The sequence below is a fragment of the Sipha flava genome, unplaced genomic scaffold (assembly GCF_003268045.1).
Source record: "Sipha flava isolate LNK unplaced genomic scaffold, YSA_version1 100_pilon_pilon, whole genome shotgun sequence".
NCBI classification, from domain to species: Eukaryota; Metazoa; Arthropoda; class Insecta; order Hemiptera; family Aphididae; genus Sipha; species Sipha flava.
The window spans coordinates 878,093-902,810 of record NW_020271714.1 but is presented as its reverse complement, the minus strand read 5'-3'; the positions used below and the strand labels follow the sequence as shown (position 1 = coordinate 902,810).

The 24,718-nt window shown below is 32.9% G+C and overlaps 3 protein-coding genes across 3 annotated transcripts in view; 2 read left to right on the top strand and 1 right to left on the bottom strand.

The window, feature by feature from the left end:
* Positions 1 to 24,718, bottom strand: part of LOC112679906 — a 64,902-nt gene that overhangs the window by 18,524 nt on the left and 21,660 nt on the right. The window lies entirely within an intron of this gene.
* Positions 4,137 to 8,685, top strand: LOC112679868 (glucose dehydrogenase [FAD, quinone]-like). The gene is made up of 4 exons (XM_025549806.1): positions 4,137 to 4,685; positions 6,570 to 7,050; positions 7,162 to 7,666; positions 7,787 to 8,685. The coding sequence occupies exons 1-4, from the start codon at positions 4,437 to 4,439 to the stop codon at positions 8,484 to 8,486; spliced, it is 1,935 nt and encodes a 644-aa protein (XP_025405591.1). The 5' UTR covers positions 4,137 to 4,436; the 3' UTR covers positions 8,487 to 8,685.
* On the top strand, positions 10,769 to 20,247 carry LOC112679877 (glucose dehydrogenase [FAD, quinone]-like). Its single transcript, XM_025549812.1, has 3 exons — positions 10,769 to 11,808; positions 16,438 to 16,943; positions 19,360 to 20,247. Exons 1-3 carry the CDS (start codon positions 11,076 to 11,078, stop codon positions 19,999 to 20,001), a joined length of 1,881 nt encoding a protein of 626 aa, XP_025405597.1. The 5' UTR covers positions 10,769 to 11,075; the 3' UTR covers positions 20,002 to 20,247.

Below are 24,718 nucleotides of genomic sequence, written 5' to 3'. Positions count from 1 at the left end.
TTTGATGTTAAAAAGATGTAAGTACCAATTTATAAATATAATTTTGAATTTTCTTATAGAAAAAAAATATAGTATTTTTTTCCTAAAGTAACAATAAGACAAATTTATAAACTCTTACGACAGATGAAAAAATTAACATTAAAAATATAAATAAATGAAAATCATACATTCTTAGCTTGTGCAGAAGAAGTCAACGTTAAAGAAAATTTTAAGTGTAAATGTCTTATAAGTTATATATTAAAATATTTAATTCAAAAATTAACATAGTGTTTAAAAATAAACTTTTAATCCAAAATGGGTGTTTTTAAAAACCGCAAAGTTATACTGTTAAGTTATAAGCACCGGTTAAAAACTGTTTCAATTATAAAAATTACCAATAATATTAATGGTTAATAATTTTAATATTTTTATATTCGTTAAAAAAATCGACATTAATTAGAATATTAGTTCGAAGTAAATTTTTTTTTCTATAATGACCTATTTTTCGTAGTGAATACGTAGTCAAAAATATTTGCATCGGCTTATAATGACCTGGTTATTTTAGTTTCGGAATATGTTTAACAGCTTAGTGTATGTATACCTAAATACGAATCTAGGACATATATATGTTATGCAAAATATTTATATTTATTCTAATCATTAATTTATGTTTATAGTATTTAGTTGAGTTTTTTTTCCATTGAAATGTTACGGATTTCTGCTAATTAAATTCAAATCACTTTGAAAGTTGAAAGAGAAAAAATGAAACAAATTCTATCCCATTTTATATAGAATATATTTTTTTTTATTTTTGGTATTTAAGTCGACATTCATGAACATGTTTAATTTAGTTTTAAGTGTTTAAATAATGTTACAATGCGAAATTTGGTATAGTAATAAATCATGCCATTTGTATTGTAGTGTAATGTGCTGTGAACATGAAACGCAATCCAAACGCAGACAATGAATGGTTACTAAAAATGTAAACTAGACAAAATATTATGCAATAATTGTAGTACAATAATAAACATTTTTTTTCGTGCTTGTAGAATTAACGTATTTATTTAATTCGAAGTTTAAAAGACATTTTTTGAATAGATCAATTAATCTTATTTGTTATTTTCCAGCTATCAGAATAATTTTAAATACACTTACAAAGTATATTTGGTATAATTGTGTTTGTTAAAAATTAACATGCAAGGAATTTAGTTCGTAACTTTTGCTTTCTATAGCAGATTAAATCTTTTTGAATTAATACGATCTTGTATATTTATTTGAAGAGAGAGTTTATTCGATTTGATTTCACGAAAACGAATAAATTACCAATAATATGGTTATTTAATAGCTTCTCATCGAGTATTACTGCGAGACCAAGACCAATACAACAATGGTTCTGCAAGACCAAGATCAGGATTGAGTCTATAAGACCAAGACCAAAACAAAACCCACATTGCAAGTTTTTTGCAGTCTTGTAATTTTTATTGTAATTTATTTTAAGAAAATTATTATTTGTAAAAATTATTTTTTTCATAAAAAATTTGGCATAATTTTTCTTGGTTTCATACAATATTTCTTCAAAATAATTTTGGTGTTTAGCTGATTTAATAAATCTTTTTCAATATTCAACAAAAATAAATTGGTAAGCCTTTGCTAAAGCTAAGATCTTAGCCAGTTTTTTATCCATTGCATTGTCAAAAAACTTCGCTCGCAAGTAGCAGAACTTATCGGAATTGTTATTGCAATTTACAAAAGTTTGTATAAGTTTGGGAAGGAATCTTTTTTCATGTTATCTTTCATAACTTCTGGTGTAAAGTTTGGTGGTATTCAATTATTAACCACTAGCATTTCAGCTTTTAATACATCGATCTTTACACATAAAATACCCTAATTATAAATTATTATTTAGTAATGATTGAAATTTACTTTTGAATTTAATATAAATTATAACTATTGATAAACTCTAGACTTCTATCATTGTTTAAACTTATAAATTTATTGATTGAACAAGTCATTGGTAATTTTTTCTTAGAAAATATGTACTTAAGATTTACAAGCATAGTATCAATGTTTGGAAATATACAGTATATTACAGTATCCGTAATGTATACCTTTTAGTTAATCGTCCGACAATTATAGAAATATCCGAATATCCGAATATGGAATAAATTATAATGAATTATATTATATAACATACGATCAAATAGTTATATATTTTTTCTGGAAATTTTCCATAATTAAAAAATATAAAATTCATGGTATTTCACTAAAATAATAATAGTTGGACATGAAAAAACAAGGGGACGCTAAATTTTAACTTGGGGCTGCTAAAGAACTTTTTGCACCCCCCCTAGTTGCACCACTGTATACAATGCAAGCACGTGTGCTCTATATGTACTAAAACAATGCACACTACAAATAAAAAAACGTGTGCGTTTTATTAATATATCGCGTAATTCACCGCACACATCTGATATGGTTGTATCTACATATATTATGATTGTAGTTCAGACTATTTATTTTATTTCATTATTATTGTTATTATTATTATATAGAATCATGGCACCTTTATCTGTAGTGTTTGTTTAACTCACAACGGTTGTATACGAAACACGACATTATGTAATTCTCACCCAATTGTATTAATACGAGTATGTATATATATATGTATTACATTGTCGTTATAAATGTATAAGTATAAACACACGTGTATAAAATTGTACTGGTTATACGCTTATTACATTTGTTCCGTTCCATTGAACTTGTGTATTGTGCTATATTATTATTGTATGAATGTATAACACGATTACTTTTTTTTTTTTTTTTTTTTATATTTATTTAAAGCCTCAACAAATAAGGTTACTGGCTTTCAATATTTACAACATTTAGATACTATACATTTTTTTTTAAAAAATATTACATTATTACTAATTTTAATATGTACAAAAAGAGAGAAGAGAGAAAGATAAAAAAAAAAATGACAGTAGAATTATAATACGATCTTTATACATCGTTAAACTCCATCCGAACTTCGTTTTTTCTGATTTACGTACAAACATAACATAACGTGCGTAATCGCATTGGTATTTAATGGAGTTTAAAAAAAAAAAAAAATCGGCTAGATTTTTATAAGTCTGGTCGCACGTGTCACAGGTCTACACGATTTGTTCGTTCTATCAACGCGTGACATACCCCCCCCCCTCACGTAAGTATAATCCCCATAGAGAAAATATACAATTTATTTATTTTACTCCCGTAGTTTATGCGCGTGATCAGAGAAATCGATTTTTTGTATTTGTCGTCATGCTCAAGTAGATGCTGTGATCGTCTAAACGCTTAAAACAATAATGTCGTCTCATAGTGTAATTTGTATTGTACTCCGTGTGATAGTATGACACTATACTATATCATGTCCATGGTACGGTACAAATACTAAACAAATAATATTGAATTCGTAATTTCTCGCATGTGTCAGTATTGTTCAATGTTACCTTTAAAAATTTAACTCAATAATAATCAACGAATCGAATGTCTTTTACAACACGGTATTAGCCGTGGCACGTGGACACTATTATTCTACGTCATACCGGTGTATTGGTTTAAGATAATCAATAAAAGATTTCTTGATCGAAAAACAGATATAGGCAATACAGTGAAAATGAAAACGATGAAGAATTTGTGAACAGGTCTGAGCGCGCCTCCATGGCCCCGGGTCGTTAGGCGCTCGATAAGTTGATGGTATTTTTAGCGAAATCGAAGTTCGAGGGATTCCGGCACGCGAAAAAACCGCGCGTGAAATGTTACAACAACTTCGTGTACGGAGGGATCACGGGGTACGACGAGGAACGATAAGAAAAGAAGTTTTTAAATAATAATAATAATGATAATAATATTAAATAAACAGAGCCGACGAAAACGAAACGTACAAACGTTTTACGATAATGTATTTGATACACCGGACGTTATGTACGCACGTTCATTGTTCTTGAAAATGTGACATCGTGCGGTGAAGACCTGCGCGTCCCGAATAGAGGGAGAAATCGGTGGCTGGTCGACGCGGTTAAATTATGCAATATTGTTTTTTTTTTTTGTTTTTTTTTTTTTTTACAAACAATGTGTCGCCGGCGAAACGAACGAGTCCGCGCATCGCGGTGTCCGAACAATAACGAATTTCGCGTGCTGAACCCGTGGACGTAGGGCACGTTGTATGTTCGCATCGTGCCGGCGGATAACGCTGTGAGCAATCGGTACACGTTTTCCGCGCGGCAGTGTTTACACGTTTTCGATGAGAGAATAAAAAGAAACAAATAGAAAAAAACGAAAATAAGAAGAAAGGGAAAAATTGAAAATTTTGAAAAAACCAACGAAAACCCACGTGCCCGCGAGTGCTACGATCGAGACGTCACGCGCGCGCTAACTTGCCGCGGCCAGTGGCTGTTCCGTCGCGACAATAAACGCTGATGGCGCCAAACGCGTTCGCCGCCCGGCTGGCCACGCGCATCGCCATCTCGTACGGGCCCAGCGTCAGCTACATAATGCTCATCCGGGTGGCCGTACTGTTCTTCCGGCCCGACATCGAGGACGCGGACCACCGGCTGATGGACCTCCAGGTCGCCGAGATCAAGGACAAGTACGATTTCGTGGTGATCGGCGGTGGTTCGGCGGGTTCGGTCGTGGCCAACCGTTTGTCCGAAAACCCCAACTGGACGGTAATATTGTTATAATCTAATAAGCCGGACCAAACGCATTGGTCTTTTTTCAAATGTTTTTTTTAATTTATCCGAAAAATTCTAAAAGTCATCAGGTTTAATTGGTCACAATTGTTATTAATATAAAATCAAGATACATTGTTATCAAAGTCAAATTATTTGACGCAACGTTCCTCGCATTCGTTTATTTGCTTTTCAAGAAACTTGTGGTGTACTCAATCGTCGATCGAAAAGCACGAAACAAAATACACTAGTGTTTTACTCTCCCTTTATTTTCCTCTTTATGTACGTGTTTCCAAAACACACAACTATTTAGATTTAGGATCGTATATTTTTGTGACGTCGCTGGTATAAAAATCATTTTATGTCCTTTTAAGTTCTCCTTGTTGAATATAACCAAGCTAATTTTACACCACTGCTTTATACGGGTAGAATAATTTAAAATAAATCAACCGCATTGGTTTTAATTGAACCTATTATTTTGTTTTCAATATTTCAATATTGGTTGTTAAAGATATAACAGTAAGTACACAAGAAAAATCAAGTTGAAAAATTTGTAGTTATAACGTATTCTGCTTACAAAACTACGCGGTTTCGGCTTAAAAAATTAAGAATTAGAAAATTCTTAAAAAAAAATTAAACAAGTATTTTCTAAAAGACAATAATGATAATAATGAATAATAACGAACGTTATTAAGGAGATAAAAATGATTTTAAATCCTCTTATTTAATCCTATTGATTTATTTGATTTTTACAGAAAATTATTATACTTTTATAATCTTTATAATCTTAAAATATTATTATATTTTTATCTTGTTTATGTTAATACCTGTTCACGAATCAAATGTATTGAAGTCAATTGTTTTCATTTACCATATAACCGTTTACCAATGAAATATTATTATTTATACTTATGCAATACTACATAGGGTTGGACGAGTAAATTATTACGTCCTAAAACCATATTATTTTTATTATTATATTTTAAATTATGACTGTAAGACTAACTGCGAGTTGTCACCAGCGAAAGTCGATCATTCGAATACACTGAATTTTGAATAACATGTTGATTCTTATTATTTTAGCATTAATTGACAACAAAATAATTAGTTTTGAATGGCTCGAAAACAGTCGAAGGAATTTTGTGTTCATATAAAAATGAATATAATTTTCTATTAAATCAATCGTTATTTAAAACAATTGAATTAAGTTCTTTCGCGAATGTTATTTATATGTATTTTAATTTATCACACTCTATCGTGTTTATAATTATTAATAAGGTGCACATGAAACTATATATATGTTATCTTAATGATAAAAATGAATCATTACTTACTAGGTATACAATGCTTGTTTTCGCATCATTACGGTAATTTAAGAAGTCCGGTTTAATATTTTGTCCACTGATAAGTAATTGTTAAGTATGTGTCAACGATAATATTTTTTTTTAGTGAAATGTGATTAAATATATATTTGTTAAATAAAAATATTAAGAAAATATTAAATAATTTAAGTTTGAGGGTTAGGTTATTAGTTAAACGATTTAGAATTAATAGTAAAAGCCTAGCAAAAGTTCTATGCAACATCTCAAAAGATAGTTATTTTGACACAGAAAATCCTTCCAAGAGTCAACCGCTTTTATACAGCCTGTATATGTATTTTTCAATGTCTTCTTTCTAAATTAAAAATATTTGTCAGGGAATTTGGCTGCTTTTTTAATTTCATAAATAGCATATGACTTTTCGATAAAATATAATTTAAAAATATGTATAATATAATTAAAAAATGTCCCGGTTTATTGTAATAGAACGAGTTATGTAATCGTAATACAAGAAATAAAATACTTAGAAAGAAAATTAATTAATCATTATTTTTTGTTATAGGTTCTATTAATAGAGGCTGGCATCGACGAGCCAACATTGTCAGATATACCAATGTTGTATCCTTCCCTCCAGCGAACTTCTGTTGATTGGCAATATAAAACAGAGCCCAGTCATTCATCGTGTCTGGGATTTAATGGCAACCGATCTAGTTGGCCTCGCGGCAAAGTCATTGGCGGCAGCAGCGTTCTGAATGCCATGTTCTACGTCAGAGGTAACAAAAAGGATTATGATGCTTGGTACGACGCAGGCAATAAGGGATGGAGCTACAAAGACGTACTACCGTATTTTATCAAGTCCCAAGACATAAGAATACCGGAACTCATGGACTCGAAGTATCACGGAAAAGGGGGCTACTTGACGGTGGAACATTTCAGATCGCAATCACCAATTGTGTACAATTTTTTGGAAGCCGCAAAGGAGATTGGCTATGACGAGGTTGACATAAACGGTGAAAGTCAGACGGGATTCACACGGTCCCAAGGTATGTGGTTTTAAGTAATAATTTTGCTGAGATAGGATCAAATTACTTTGATAAAATTTTCATATTGTTATTATTTATCTTGATTATTCATGTTACGTTCAATTTTTGCAGGGACTCTGAGGAACGGTTTGAGGTGTAGCACGGCTAAAGCATTTCTGAGACCGATCATAGACCGTCCAAATCTTCACATCAGCTTACATACGCATGCTTTAAAAATCGAATTTGAAAATGGTCGGGCTACTGGCGTGCTGATATCGAAACTGGGCAGAATACCCACACTGGTGAAAGCCGAGAAAGAAGTGGTACTGTCGGCAGGTGCCATTAATTCCCCACATTTATTAATGTTGTCGGGGATAGGACCTGCCGATAAAATACGCAAAGCCGGAGTTAAAATCACTAAACACGTGCCCGGTGTGGGGCAGAATCTACAAGACCACATCGCGATGGGTGGCGTTACGTATTTGTTCGATTCTCCAGACAAATTCAGTCCACTCGGGATGGGCGTAGTTCTACCGAGAGTATTGACGTTGAACTCGTTTATTCAATTTTTTCGCGATAAAATGGGACCACTCTATAGAATACCCCTAGGTGAAGCCATGGGGTTTGTGAACACAATGTAAGTTTAATTTTGAATTTAATTAACGAAAAACAGTTTTAAATTAAATTTTGTCGACACAGTTCTGCGTGTGGCTGTTGAAAAAAAAAGCTATCTAATCACGTTATATTTATGATACAGTTACAACGAAGATACCGAATGGCCCGACATCCAACTATTTATGGCCACTGCTGGGGACAATGATGACGGCGGCTTGTTAAACAAAAGAGACGTCGGAGTAACCGATGAGTATTACGAACAGGTATTCGAACCCATTCTCTACCAGGACGCTTTCACGCTGGCGCCTTTGCTCCTGCGGCCTTACAGCCGGGGTTACATCGAAATAACTAGTTCCAATCCATATACCGCTCCGAAAATTGTGCCGAATTATTTGAGCGATCCGAGAGATGTGAAAATCCTGGTAGAGGGTGCCAAGATAGGATATGCATTGAGTCGGACCGCGGCCTTGCGCAACATCAACACCACCCTACACAATATACCAACCCCGGGATGTGAACTGCACTCGTTCATGTCCGACGCGTACTGGGAATGCCAAGCCCGTCACTATACCATGACCATTTATCACCCGGTGGGCACATGCAAAATGGGTCCGGCCGAGGACCAGTATGCCGTGGTGGATGAGAATTTGAGGGTGAGGGGCGTAAGCGGACTGCGAGTGGTCGACGCATCAATAATGCCGACGATAGTGAACGGCAACACGAATGCGCCGACGATAATGATCGCGGAAAAGGCTTCAGACATGATAAAACGCGATTGGGTCGGGCACACGAGAACTTTCAAATCCAGGTTCGCCAAGAAGACGGTCAAACGATGGTGGTGAACCGCTATTGTGTAATGTAATCAACAGTTGACGTTGATACGAGTGGTAAATTTTTAAAAAATGAAAGCCTATAAGTCGTGTTCCAAAATATGTTCTAAGAACTCTGACTATATACATAACAGTCAATATGATATCGTCGCAAAAATATGACTTGGATTTAATACGATTTATTAGTAATTATAATATATTATTTATTATTATCTGAATACCATATACTGTAAGATAACATAATGTATAACGATTAAAAAATATATGAAGAAGGGTGATTTGGAGTAAAAAAAAAAATGTATTTATTAGACTGAACATTATATACATAATATTTTCAAAATCCAATCGTCTAATAATGTTAAATAACCGGGTTTATGTACTAATTGTTTTCCTATCAATCATTTATATATGTACACTATCTTAACCTTTAAAGCTTAAATACTATACAACCGTGAGAATGAAAACTTTATATTTATACTTATATAAACTTTATATAGAAATATTTATATATAAAGCTACAGGGGGGGAATTTCAATGAAAATACTGGGGGTGCTAAAGCCCTTTTATCTTTTTTATGTTTCTTAATGGTTATAAACACCCGCAACCTATACAGTTTAACAGTTACTAAAATATTTGGTAAATATATGAATATTTCTAAATTTAAATTGTTCACTTTCATTTTATATTTTTATTGCGCATATAACGAATTACCTGTCTGTAAACTCAAATGTTTCCTCATATGATCACTTTTAGATTTTGATTGAAGCGAAAGATATAATGGTTTTATAATGATGTTTGTATCTTATTTTTTTTAATACTTTTTCGGATAGAAATATAGGTCCAAAAGTTTTTTCTAAGACCTTTTTTAAATTTTAAATCAGCATGTGGTAGTACATTAAATAGGTAATTTTTTAAATCTTAAGAGTTTTCCCAGACGTGAAAAAAAAAACTATATACATAAAAAATGTATATATTTATACAATAAAAACTCTGTTTTTATATACATAATGAGTAATGAGTATTTGAATGTAAATCAACATAAACACATTTAGGGGTGCTAATTTTGAAAATGGGGTTGATAAGCACACCCAAGCCACCCACAAATTACGCCTATGTAAAGCCATATAAAGAAATATAAAGAAATATTGTTGGATGGTGTTAAATATTTATGATTAAATTTCAATAAAAAACGGGGCTGAACACATTTATATGATCAAATTATCCTTAAACGAATATTTTCCGTAGTACTAGTAGTACTATTGAGAATACCTCAAATCTGTTAGAAGGACAATAATTCATAAAATATAAGCGGTTTAATAAAAAATCCATCGAATTATCACTAACACTTCTCTGTATGTCTCCAATAACACTCTTCATATACTGACTTACATATATATTTTATTAGAGAAGTTGCAAAACAACACTATAGAAAATTGTACAATCGATCATATATCCACTTAAGCCCTCTAACCCTTGAGTTATTCTCAAACTCCCTTAGAGTAATTCTACGAGAAGACTTAAGCAAAAGATGTCCATAAACTTTTCAGTTGTTGAATAAGCTGGTCAATACAGAATATGAATACGAGTACAGTTAAAATATAAATGTATAGATAATATACATTTATATATAAACCACTTCTTCCGAAGTATTGTCGCTAGATGGTTTCTTAATTTCAAATATTTATCCAAAATAATATTAGTATTATTCATATGAGTAGAAATTATTTCTAAATGCGTTTTAACTAATAATATAGATTGTATTCCAATAATCACAAGTGCTTATACCACTATTAAATTAAAAAAAAAAAAAATATTAAATATATGAAAACGTATCACTATGTACACGTGCCATGGACAAAACGATGCGGAGAATGTATGTTACAGATGATTGGTACGGATTAATTAATCAACGGGCGGATAAACGTGTCATTCGTGTCATCAACTTTTCTCGCGGAGGATTCGTATGCCGCACACCGCAGATGTTAACTAATTTTTTAAAAGCCTATTTATTTTTTCAATTTACTTCTCCTCATTTGAAACTGGTTTCCGGGAACTTGTTAGTCGTCCGACCAGGATATCCGAAAGTACGCGACGAAAAAAAAACTATTTTTTTAATTCGTTTTTACTTTCTTATGCACGCGTATAAATATATATATGTTCTATATGCCCACTCCGCGGATTATTATACGATTATAATATACCGTATACACTACTGGGCTTGAAACAATAGAGAAAGTTGATTGGCCACGGGACATCCAAGCGCCAAGTCTATATACATTTTCAATTGATATTTGTTATTTCAAGACCAGATTTCGAGTTCAGTGTAGAATAATCTCCGAGGCCTTCGGTTGCGTGTGAAATGACTACGGGACCGTATATCGTTGTGTTATTCGACTTGTTTCACTGCGTTCGACGACGCGTGTGCTAGATATCAAAGCGAAAACGGTGGCGGTGCCGAGCGCGGAATCCTTTTCTGTCTCCCAAATCGATCGAACAACATCGGACCGAGGCCGTACGACGTAATACGCTTGAGGGTACGAAACGGTATTGTTACGAGTCCGCTGCTCGTCAACGATCGACCACCGGCCGTACGCGAACACGATGCCACCCGAAAGCTGCGAGTGCAAGTGGTTCGACTCGTCGTTCCTGTCCGGGTCGTGCGGCAGCACCGGCAGCCTGGCGTTCTTCATGTCGCTGGTCGACCTGGTGATCCGGTCGCAGTGCTCGGTCGCGGACCCGTGCCGCCGGCGCACCACCGCCACCCGGTTCCCGGCCGGTTTGGAGTACCCGGAAGAGCTGGACTTCGTGGTGGTGGGCGGCGGCGTGGCCGGTTCCGTGGTCGCGGCCCGGCTGAGCGAGGTGCCCGGTTGGACGGTGGGCCTGCTGGAGGCCGGTCCCGAGGAACCGACCGCCACGTCGGTGCCGGCGTTCGCATCTGCGGCGATGGGTACCGAGCTGGACTGGCGGTACCTGACCGAGCCGCAGGAGAACGCATGCCTGGCCACCGGCGGCATATGCGCGTGGCCGCGCGGCAAGATGTTGGGCGGCACGGGGGCCATGACCGGTATGATGTACTCCAGGGGCCACCGACGCTTGTACGACGGTTGGCGCGACGCCGGCATCACCGGCTGGGGATACGACGACGTGCTGCCCTACTTCAAGAAGTCCGAGGCGAACCGCAACCCCGGTCTGGTCGAGCCCGATTACCACGGTTTCGACGGTCCGATATCGGTGCAACAGTTCGCGCACCGTCCGCCAATGGCCGATTCCATAGTGCGGGCCGGAGTGGAACTCGGCTACAGGACCGGCGATCTAAACGGCCACAATCAAACAGGTACCTATGTGCATTACAACTATACGACTAATAAACGCAATAAACTCTCATACGGATATAATTTTGATATTGATATTTTTCTACATACCTATTATATTTGATTTACACCTTAGTAAGATTGTGCAAATATTTTCATACAACGGTTTGATAGTTTCTAGTGGAAAAAAAAAAATACCAGAAGACGTTTTGTCGCAAAAATTGTTTTTTAGAACGCATGTTTAAAACGACGTGACACGGGTTATAAGCAGTGGCGTGAATAAATTCTTTTCTGGGGGGGGAAGGGAGTATTTAATAGTCCATTCATAATATTCTTAGTAATCTTAATACAAGATCCTATATAATAATATGACATTTAAAATGGTATTATTATTATATGTCCCGTGTTTAATGAAAATTATTTTGTTACTCAATTTTTAATATATACCTAACCATAGTAAAATGAAAATAACCCTATAATTTTACTATAATATGTAAATATTAATAAATATAATTAAATATTATTAAAAAAAAAATCTGGGGGATGGGTGGATACCTCTTACACCCCTTCCCCCTGTAACTATACCACTAGTTACGAGTAACAACTAAAACACGAAAAGCTACCGCGTACGTTTTTATCATAATCTCGGACATTTTGTGTACGGAAACGTGTTTCATGTTTCTCGTTAAATACTTTTTAAACGGTTGTTTTCGCTAGTTACAAATAGATCATAGAAACTTTCAAACACGCGTCTGACGTTAAATCTATAAACATTTACTATTGGATTTATCATAATCCATTGATATACTTTCGCCGCAGCGTCTCAATGCTTTGAAATATGTACACATGCTACTCGATTAAAATAACGAGCCACGAATAACGCTTGTTACTCACATTATATCTTATACAAATGTATACGTATATAGTTTTAGGTTTTATTATTTTCGTACGTGGTCACCGTAACACGTGCATACGCATACGAGATGAGTGTCTGCAATTACTGCGTGAAACCTGATTTCCCTAATCAAAAATGCGTTGTTGTGATAATTATAAATATAAATAAAGTTGGAATGTGGTGGTCCACGTGCATCGCGAAGAATTATCCGTTCTCGTCCTTGACGAAATAGGCCTGGTAATTGTAGGCCTCGAAAGTCGTTGCCCCGGAGGAATGTATTGCCTATAGAACAAATGCGAAATATATCATGTAAATAATTTGATTTTTTTCCGGACAAAGTATATATACATAATCATCCAATGGTATAAAATCATCTTTTGCATCGGCATGTCCATCAAATGTATACCATTTGGCTTTTTAAACTTAATCTGTAATTCGAAACATAAAAAAAACTATAACAGCGAACGAACGAGAAGCGTGTTTTGTGGTATTTTTAATTTACAAAATATTGAATTTCAATATAACCATCCATGAAAATATTCAACGGCTATAACACATGGGGAAACTGGTTTTACATATTATATACGTATCAATCATTGACCGTTGTCACTTTATTTGTGCCAATATTAAATCCGAGAATTTTAATTCAAATAAAAATATTATAAGATAACGGTATTTTCTCTAATGAAATATCTTGCCAAGAATTCGTATATTTCTAATGAAAATCGTTAATAACGCAATACCAACATTCCAAGTTTTTTTTACTAGAAAAGATATGTAACGTATGTAATAGAACTTTTTTTTTAAAAATTTTTTATATTTATATTACGTCAAGTATAATAGTTGGTGTTTTAAATTATTTGAAAATACATTTAATTCACTTACTCATATTGATTTTCACATTATTTATATTAATTATTTGTTTATATGGCTATTAATATAAATATGAAATCAAAAATTTCTTAATTTAATAGAATCTTGATAATCCGACAGATACTAGACCAAAGGTCTGTCGGATTAATAAAAATTTCAGATTAATGAAGTTTCACATAATAACGCATTTTTACTTAGTGAAAAACTTAAGTTTATTTTATTAAATCACATAAATAATACATACATACATACTTTGAATTAATCTTTGGATGTTACAGGTTTAAAAAGTTATAAATTTGTTTTTGGTTTTTTTTTTTTTTTTTTTCAAATTATGCTTTTAAGACTACATTTTAAGATAAAATATTGCCAGATTAACGATAGTTTACTGTATTACAGTTTGAATTACGTATCAACTAGTTATTAATGATTTATATTTTTGAAATATCGAATGCCTCAAAACTCTCCAATATACGTAAACATACAATTACATACATGTACACTTACGTAAATTGTTCTTATATTTATCTGTAATACTACACAGGATGCAGTTGTGTAGCCAAGGGGGGGGGCTAAGGGGGCTATAGCCCCCCATGGGCCGTGTTTATATGTATAATGTGTCTTGACTATTTAATTGAATCAATGGATGCTCGTTTTAATCAAAGGCTTATTGATGTTATGGCACTTGAAGGACTTATTCCGACCAATTTAAATATGTATGACGATAAAAATATTATAAAAGCTGTTAAAATATATGTCCAAGATCTCCATGATGATACCTCGTCTACAATCAGAGTTGACCTGTTCATATGGAGGCAACAATGGAGTCAAAATACGATTCCAAAACCAAATTCTGCTCTTGATTCACTCTCTCATCGCACCAATCTTCGACTTAACATTAAAATACTTTTACAATTATTCGCCACGTTACCAGTAACCTCTTTCACTCCGGAAAGAACGTTTTCAGCACTTAATCACTTCAAAATTTTTTTAAGAAGCACCATGTCGGAAAACAGACCGAATGGGTTCACTATGGCTAATATAAATAAAAAAGAGCAATTCGATGAAAGTGAAATAATAACTGAATTTGCCAGAAATTCGCCTAAGAGGATGCAGCTGTCAGAGTGGAGCAAGTGACTGAGTATTGAAACTAAAATTATTATTATTATTACTATAAATTATATATTAATAAATATTTTTAAAACTATACTAAAATGCTTGAATTACGTTTAGAAACTTAGTGATAGATGATGGGGGGGGGGGTTAAAGGTGAATTCTCATATCCTCTCTTACTTTACTTATCCAAAAAAGTGGTTAGCCCCCTCCATTTAAAAATCCTGGCTATGCCACAGGATGGGTTGACAGTTTACCGTATCGCGGAGTTTCAAATAGGTGTTATACGGAGATTTTTGCTGATTTTTCGTGACGAATTCCTAATTTTACGATTCTTCTATTATCTATTATCTTCTACTATCGTATAGTTAAAAAATTAAAAATGCGAAATAATCTTTAATTTTTTTCTCAAAAGTTTTTCGCATGGCGATTGTATTGTATTTTTTTTTCTGTGAATTTCTTACACTTTGTTAAAAAGACATAACTAATTGATCGAGTACACAACAAATAGTACAGTCGGTTGACACAGTTTAACCACAGGTCGGCGTTACGCACGCCCCACGTATGTAGACGCGTCGATACTGCAATAACACCTGGAATACTTACCACAGAGTCAGACATACAAGTGTCCGTTACACGGAAGAGGAATCGTGATTGGTCCCGGGCAAGACGAACAAATAATAATATAATGGCAATGTAACATTACGGTTTACTCGCCACAGTATAATTAAACAAAATTTTCGTTATCGACCAGACACTGCATTTTTCGTCACAATAAATGGTCGTTTATAATATACCTACACGCTTGTACAGTACAATACCATTCGTGTACGTTACGATGAATACTTTTATGTGATTTAATTAAATCGCATTTGTGTACAAATGTATACCGAATTGAAACGCGGCAAGAAAATAATATTTTCACACTACGACTGTGAAAAAATAAATTGACAATGTAAGGTGCACATTATAATATGAATATCTGCTACGTTATCACATACGCGGTCTACATATACATTTTTTGTTGTATTTTCCACACGAGTATTTTTATATTGTATTATTTGAAGGGTTCTACAACATGTGTAATTATTATTATTATTATTATTATTATTTTATTATGTTGACAAGTAGTTTAAGCAATATACACTTTAAAAGATTTTTTTTACGATCGTTCGATTTATATTATATATGAATTATGTTATAAACGTACATTCCGTAACGTTTTGTATGCTAACCGGTAGGTATATGTACATGTTATTTTTGTTATTATGCGTTTAGTATTGATAAACCGTTTAGGGGAGATAGTTGTGGTAATACTTTAAAAGTAAAACGTTGTGATCTACCAATATTCGGTTTTATTTTGTACACTTAGAGCAATAATTTGACACTGAGCATTAAAGTCGGTCGAGTAAAAATTGTATGATAAGTTTTTGGGATCTGTTTTGAAAAATTACTCGAATCGCATTGACGATCCCCAAATATGCTCAAAGAGCGAGAAGTTCAAATGAGATCGGAGAGGAGGAGGGATTAAAGTGATGCATTATTAATGGTAATATTGCTCGGTCAACAATATTATAAATATGCGTTACTTGTTAGACCGAAATGGGCGACCGCAAGTATTACCGGGTACCGCGGTTATCGTAACGAAAATGTGTTATTATACGATGTTGCTGTACATGAACACGGGTGAAAAATGTTCAACGATTATGTTCGTGTTATCATTTTGATTTTTTAGAAAATTTGAAACATACGATTTGAATAATTTTGATTCCAGGATTTTCTGTGGCCCAGGTGATGGTGGACGATGGCCTGAGGATGAGCACTTCGCGGGCTTATCTAAGGCCCGCCCATGGTAGGCCCAATCTGTTCGTGAAGATCAACAGCCGGGCGACGGGGTTGGTATTGAATAAGTTGAACAACCGCGTGCAGGGCGTCAAGTATGTGGACCAATACGGCGAGCACATGGTACGGGCGCGGAAGGAAGTAATCTTGTCGGCTGGTGTGGTCGGCTCGGCGCACTTGCTCCTCGTGTCCGGTATCGGTCCCGCGGAGGAACTGCTCCGGGCTGGCGTCACCGTGTTCCAAGATCTGCCGGTCGGTCGCAACTTGCAGCATCACGTGTCCGTCGGCATCGCGGCCACTGTCAACGCGTCCGAGGAAGCCCACTACCTGACCATGGATGGGATTTCCGAGTTCCTAGCCACGCGCACGGGGCCCTTGGCTAGCACGGGCCTTACGCAGACCACAGGATTTCTGACCACTTCGTACGCCGTCGACGGGGTTCGTACCGTTATACGTATGTTACATAAATGTCTAACATAGAAAAGAATATGTCTTGCGTGTACACCGACAACATTCTTCTTTGTACGTGTGAAATCGTGCGGAGATTTTCTCGTCTCGATCGTTTTACATAACCACGTGTATGCACAAAGGTATGTTTGGACATAAGTATGATTATCTTTACACTACGACATCATCTAATCCGCTAAGCATTATCGTCATTATCCAATATTCGCTGATTCGTGCTCGTTCATTTTTGCCGTCCACAGCTGATCATATTTAAATTTAAAACTTTTAGGCACAGTTATAGTTTTCACCTTACGGTTTTTAACTTATTGACAATCAGTAACATATAATACATATAGGCATGGATAAAATATCAACGAATTACTCTTTATTCTTTAAAGAAATCCATATTTCATACGTTTCCACATTAAAAATACGTCGATATAGTTATCAATATATATATACACTATGTAGTTTATCATATACATTTTAAATATAAAAAAACATTTGATTTCTCTTCGAAAGTTAAAATTTAAATCCAATCGTATTGTATTAATCATTTAAAATATTTATAACAATAATTTTTAAATGATTATTGACGGTGATGTGTATTCATTTTATTTTCAATATCTGTTGCAGTAAATGATCTATACGATAATCAATGTCCAATTTTGTTGGTATTGGTTCACTTTTTATATTTATATTTTTCGAAAATCGACTTTAAAATTTTAAAATTACTCATGAAAAATGCAATCATGTACGTCCAGTAGGGATGGGCAAAATTCTATGAACATCAATATTCGATGTATCAATACATCGATTCTTAAAATATCGATGTGTTCGAAGTATGGGTGAAAAACCCTCGATGTTTAAGAACATCGAAGTTTAGAAACATCGAACATTTTTTTTCCTATAGAGCTGCCATCTGTTGCACACCTTAACACCTTATTAATTGTACAGTGTACTATTTTCTTGACTAAATAATACATTTAAGAGTTAAAATACTATTGTTTAACTTATATTTTTTAAAAAACATATTAAATACTTATAATCAGTCCTCGTAAGTTCATGCATTTACATGTTTTCCTTGCAACATCGGAAAATATGCTAATGGGGATAAAAATCCATTTCATAACAATGGTAATAAAAATCTAAAGTTTAATAGAGCATGTTTTTACATGTTTTGTGTATATTGGCATATTTGACATATAGTTCATTTTTTTGAGTTATTAGCACATATTATTTTTAATTCATATATTAATTTGTATACTTATTAAATGATATATTTTAATATATTAATATATTAATTCATAAATTCAGCAAAATAGTTTTTTGTGGGAGTAAAAAAAAAAAAAAAATTAGATTAATAAATGTTTGAATTCATTCTTATTTACTTTTCCGAACTTGTTTAAAAAATTTTAGTATTTTATCAATATTTTTATTTTTTAATGACATTACATTTTATAAGTTAAAAGCAGTACCACGAAAACAATGTTATTTCGCACCACTACCATTCTCCTCTTATTGACGTGTCCATTGCAATCTATTTTCGTCGCAACGTTTGTTCGTTAATTATAATTTTAATAAAATGTAACCGAAGAAAAAATATAAATGAATAATTCTTATTATTTTAAAAAATCCTAATACGTTTTTTTTCATGCCTAGTTAAGAATTTTTAATGCATATTTGATCAAATGTTAGAACATCATTGCATGCTTATTTATGCGTTTTTTAGTTTATGAACTTACAAGCTCTGATTATAATTGTATAGTGTATACTGCATAACGATTTTTGTATACTGCATACTAAAATAATATATTTTAAAAACATCGATGTTTTTTGCCGATCCCTAACGTCCAGTAACTATAAATCTTATTGTTTTAACATTTATATCGGCTGTAATATACGTTTTTTAATCAATTATACAACCCTTAGATAAATTCGTCAGAGAAAACGTTTACACGAAATTATGTTTTTACCGTGAAACACTTATAATGTATTAGCTCTTTATTTATTATTGTTAAGATTGTTGAAATTCGCAGCATTGACAGGGGCATTATCACTGTTAAAAATCTTATGAACCCATATGATATTTTCAAATCAATGACCTTTTTCATGATTGAATTATTTCTGTTATTTCGTACATTTTACATGAATCAAAAAATTATAATAGTCCTTCTAACGAATCTTCAAACCCTAGATTTTATAACTCTCAGTTACTTATCTCTCTCTTTCCTTTTGTATCTCTTATAATGATTTTTATAATAATACTGGTGATTGTATTCGTATTACGGACAGTATTATGCATACATTCGCGATTTATATATATAATCACTTACGGTATTAGCTAATCAACACACATCACACTTTTTTGGGATTCAAAGCACTTAATATCCGTTTGGTTTTCCAGGTGCCCGATGCGCAAGTATACTTCGACGGTCTAGCGCCAAACTGCGACAAAATCCCAATTGATCCGGAAGGTCCGGCGTACAGAAACATTGACGACGGTTCGAAGAGAGCATACGTGTGGGCCAGACCAACATACCTGTTGACGCGAAGCCGTGGATACATAGCTCTGCGGACGGGAAACCCCTTCGATAACCCAATTATCCAGCCGAGATACTTCCAGGACCGGAGGGACGTGCTGGCCATGGTGGAGAGCATACGCCTTGTGTTGGCGCTGATGGGTACGCGGGCGCTCGCTGAATGGGACATGCAACCGGACCCGACTCCGTACCCGGACTGCGCACATTATCCACACGGTTCCGACGCATACTGGATATGCGTGGTCGTCACTGACACCAAGCCGGAAAACCACCATTCGGGCACATGCAAGATGGGGCCGGTGTCCGACCCGGAGACGGTGGTTGATCCGGAGCTTCGGGTACTTGGCATACCCAACTTAAGGGTGATGGACGCGTCCGTGTTTCCTACCGGGCCTAACTGTAACCCCATAGCGCCTGTCATCATGGTAGCCGAGAAAGGATCGGATATGGTGAAACAGACATGGAGGGCGTATACGCACGAATACAATGTGCCACCGACTAAATAAAGACCGCAGTACGACATAGTTGTGATTTCACAACTGTTAGGGGGGGGGGGGGTATTAAGGTGAAAAATTCTATATGATAACTTAGCGCGAGAGCGTTTGACGTAGCTTATCGAACTCATTATCATCCAGAAAAAATTTGCAAATTTAACTTACTCGGGCGACACACTTACGTCTAAATATTATTATTACGTTATAATAATTTATTACTTTGAATAATTCTTATCTTCATAAGTATATTATTTTAGAATAGCTAATTTTTTTTTCATTGACTGATATTTATTTTTGAAAGCTTTAATTTTTAAAGCAATACAGTTTGGAATATTTTACATATATATATGAGTGTGTAAAATATTCAAAATTTCTATAATCCATTTGTAATCAAAAATTATCTGAACATGTTGAACCACATATACTCGTATATATAATACTGAATTAACGATTTATTAACCATATCATTATTTAAGTAGTTTATCAGAAATGTAATTTAAAATTGAAAAAATGTTCATCCAGTCCTTTAAATTGAAATCAGTGTAAATAAAAATCTTTGAAAACAGTCATACAGTTTAAAGTTAGGAATTTAAATTTTTAGTTATTGAAAATATAACGCCATTATTAAGACGATTGCTGAGTTCATTGAATAATTTTAAAATGTTTTGAATAATTTTAGAATTATTGGAATACATACGGGTAGAGTACGAATATTGAGTAATGTAAACATTTACTGGGTAATGCACCTATTGGATAAAATAAAAATATTTTTAATAAGTTTAGTTTGTATATTAACCGGATAATTTGTACATTGCCTACCTATGAATGGATATAGTGTTTTGATAAAATGAAATACGATAAAATATAAATTGTACGTTATGATAAAACCTGTGTAGTGATATTGTATGATAATTTTAAACTTCAGTACGATGCTATATATGCAAATTTCGAGTTCACTTATTCAGATTATTAAGATTTGATTATTTAGAGTATTAAAATATTTTCTTTAAAACAGAAATTTATGAAAGTTTTAATAAATTAATAAAAATAAAGAGAATCGGAGCTTTTCACTGAATCAAAATATTATGACATATCCGAAACGAGAAAAGCTAAATTAACCGAAAAAAAACAAGTAAATTACAATGAATCATTAATAGTTACTTTAAAAGTTACGGCTACAAAATAGTAAATGCACAATCTCTTTCTGGTGATCAAGGTTTTAAAAATTGTTTGTGTAAAAGATACTTTACAACTTTAATGCCACTCAAATTTGAACTATCCTAATAAATTAATATATTTAATTTTTAAAATATTTTCATATGTAAAATAATAACTTAATAATACCCAAGTTACTTAATAAATAGTTTTTTTTCGGATTAATATTATTTGATTTTTTTTTTCTATTTTATACTTTATCCAAAATATACTGAACAATGAGTACATTAGCTGGATAATGTACAAACTGTGCATATTTAATGTGGATAATGTACACATTATAATGTTCAAATGAATTAAGAGTATTTTACCCGGGTAATGTGCACACCAATGGTGCTCAAACATTTTCTACTTACCCGTGCTGTTGATAATTTTAACCACTTACTTTCAGTAGTTATCACCTTTCAAATAATAATAATAGTTTTACAAATACCTACATTGTAAATTTGGCCATTTATAATTCGACAAAATAATTTGTGTTATATCCTAAAGGTGCCTAATCGTAATACATTGGACATGGCAGTTAATAAGACCCACCCACCACCATTGGGCATCCATGCAATTTTATTACTTGGTAAGCGATATGGGCGCCAGTGGTGGACATTATCCATTTTTGAACTCTACCCGTAACACAAATACTTTAAACGATTATGTTTTGTGAATGTTGTATTATGATTTTATACAGAGTAGGTACGTTGACCATTTTGTACATTATAATTGACATTGTTTTACGTACCATTTGCATAAGACCTATTATATTCTTAATATCACTACAATATTTTGTTATTATAAGAAAGTAAGGCTTTGACAACACAAGTCATTAATTAAAATTATTATTATTTATATATTTATTATTTTCCCGGATGAATCGAGATCCGGTGGCGACACCCATTACTCGCGTATTTTTGAAGGTTAGCTTTGTATTTCATAATACACAACTTGCTTTACCGGGAGAAAACTGTATAAATGTGCGCGCGTTTATATATTTAAATGATCGCATTTAATGATAAAAAAACAAATCAAGTCCAGGATAATTATTGATCCGAAACAAATGAGTTCAATGTAATACGCCCTAGATTTTTGTTTTCCAAATATTTCGTCATTGAAATACTAACAGTTGTTGGGTATATATAATGGTGCAATGTTAATTTTCGATCACCGTACAAATGTTGTTTTTTAAGGGGTTTTTTTTTAACTTAAAGTCTGACTTATGTGATGTCTCTGACGGAAATACTATTTTTTTGTTTATGCACTGTTGTATTATTTATTTACATTAGTTATTATGTTTAAATAAATGCTATAAGATATTATACTGTATGCTTTTACATTTTACACAACTCCAGAACATCTGAGGTAGGTAGGTACGATGAGCAATTTATAAAATAGTTTTTTATGGTGTGATGTATCGTTAAACTAAAAGTTAGTGAAAGTATATGGTACTATATTATACTGGTGTACCTGTCCAATATTTCCTCGAAACCGTAGGGAGATGATTTAAAATACACTCTCTTTTATTTACATGCATGTATATAAATTGAATATCAAAATAATTACTATCATAGTTATAATAAATAGTATTACTTTTATATGGTTTTTATGCACGTACATAAGCAATATTCTTTGAACATTACTTAAACGTATGTATGTTTGAATACTTTTAGGATGGTTTAATAAAATATACAAAGTATTATTATAAAATCAATGGTAATATTTTTTAGTGAATATATTACAATAATTATGATTATTATTGAATCAATTCACTCATTATTTTACATCTTTAGTGTTCCCGTTGAAAGTTTAGAGAAACTTAATTTGCAGTAAGAATTCACATCATGATATTATGATAATATCACGTTTCAACGATTGAAGATAGCATAGGACAGTATATAAATAATCAATTAATATTATTATTAATTGAAAAATTATCTTTGATCTTTGCATATTTTTATATATCGAGAGGTTTCATGCATTCTAGTAACAACGCACTCTATAAGAAACTAAAAGTTTTTATATATAACGTATGTACCTATAACATGTTTATCGATGGAATATTGTTTTATTAATTTTGTTTGATAGTTAATAATTTAGAATAATATTTATTGTTGTGAAGAAATTGAAATTTATTAATAAGTACGCGCAATATGGTATCGTAATTTATTCCATAATAAAAAGTTCAGAAATACGATTACAATAGATTTTAAGTCTACCACCAGCCAGAATAATTATTTCAATAAAAGTATAACATAATTTAGGTACTACCGGGGGCGTATTTAGATAGAGGCTATGAGTCCCGTTGCCCGGAGCGGAAATTTTTTAAAGATTTAGGGAGGCGGACAGTTTTTATTTCGTACTTTACACACTGACACAACTTACCCAAATGATTTGGCAACATGTTCTGCAAATGAGTGTGTACAATTTCAAGGCTATTTAAAAAAACATTAAAGTTAAGTTTACAACAATACAGATGTTTCGGTTCATAAGAGAACATGATTTTACTAGTATTTATTCCTATGTTGAAGTAGCTTTACGTATTTTTTTGTGTACACAATCTACAAATTGTACTGCAAAGCATTCTTTTTCTACATTAGAAATAATAAAAACTATTGACGGTCTACAATGGTTGAAGACCGCTGCTCGGCTTTACCAGTATTAATAACTGCAGCTGAAATAACCACTTCATTGGATTTTGAATAAATAATTAATGATTTTGCTGGTTCTAAATCAAGGAAGAAAAATATTTGAATTTTGTATTTATATTGTATATCTAGCAATTAATAGAGGTTTTAATAAATAATAATAATTAGTAACAACATTTTTTTTTTAGTGGGGGGAGGGAATATGTGTTGCCCCTATCCTGAAATTCCTAAATACGCTCCTGGGTACTACCAAAAATATCAAGCCTCTATAATTTAAATATTCAATAACTATGAAAATTCTAGTAGACATAAACATAAAAAAGGATTAGGATTTTTGGATGTCAATCTGTCCAAAGAAAAGAAAAGGAAGCTGTCCAAAGATTGATATATTGTAAATAATTGATGAGTCTTTTTCTTCGTAGCATTTGTTTTAATTGTATATTTTTATAAAGAAATGTTAAGTAAGTACCTATAGCAGTTAATTTAATTTAATTAAATTTTTAAAAGTTGGAGTTACCTAAAATAAAAAGTCAAATATTCTAATGTTTTGACTATTGACTGTTATGTAAATGTAATGTTTGATTGAGAAATAGATTTTCAACTATATCAACACTTACTCTTTAAACATCGATATTTATTGAAGTGTAATTCCTAGGTCAAGTATGAACTAATTACAACTATTTGTATTTGTCTATACTTAAGCTTATAGACAAATATGATTGGCATATTTAAAATTCGTTTATGTATAAAAAAAAAATAATTGTGACAGTAAATAAAATATAAGATTATTAATTTTAAGAAGGTATTTAATTTAGTTGAAAAGCTTTTAGTTAAATGGTTAGCAAATATTTTTCTTGTAAGTTTTTAAATAAAATAAC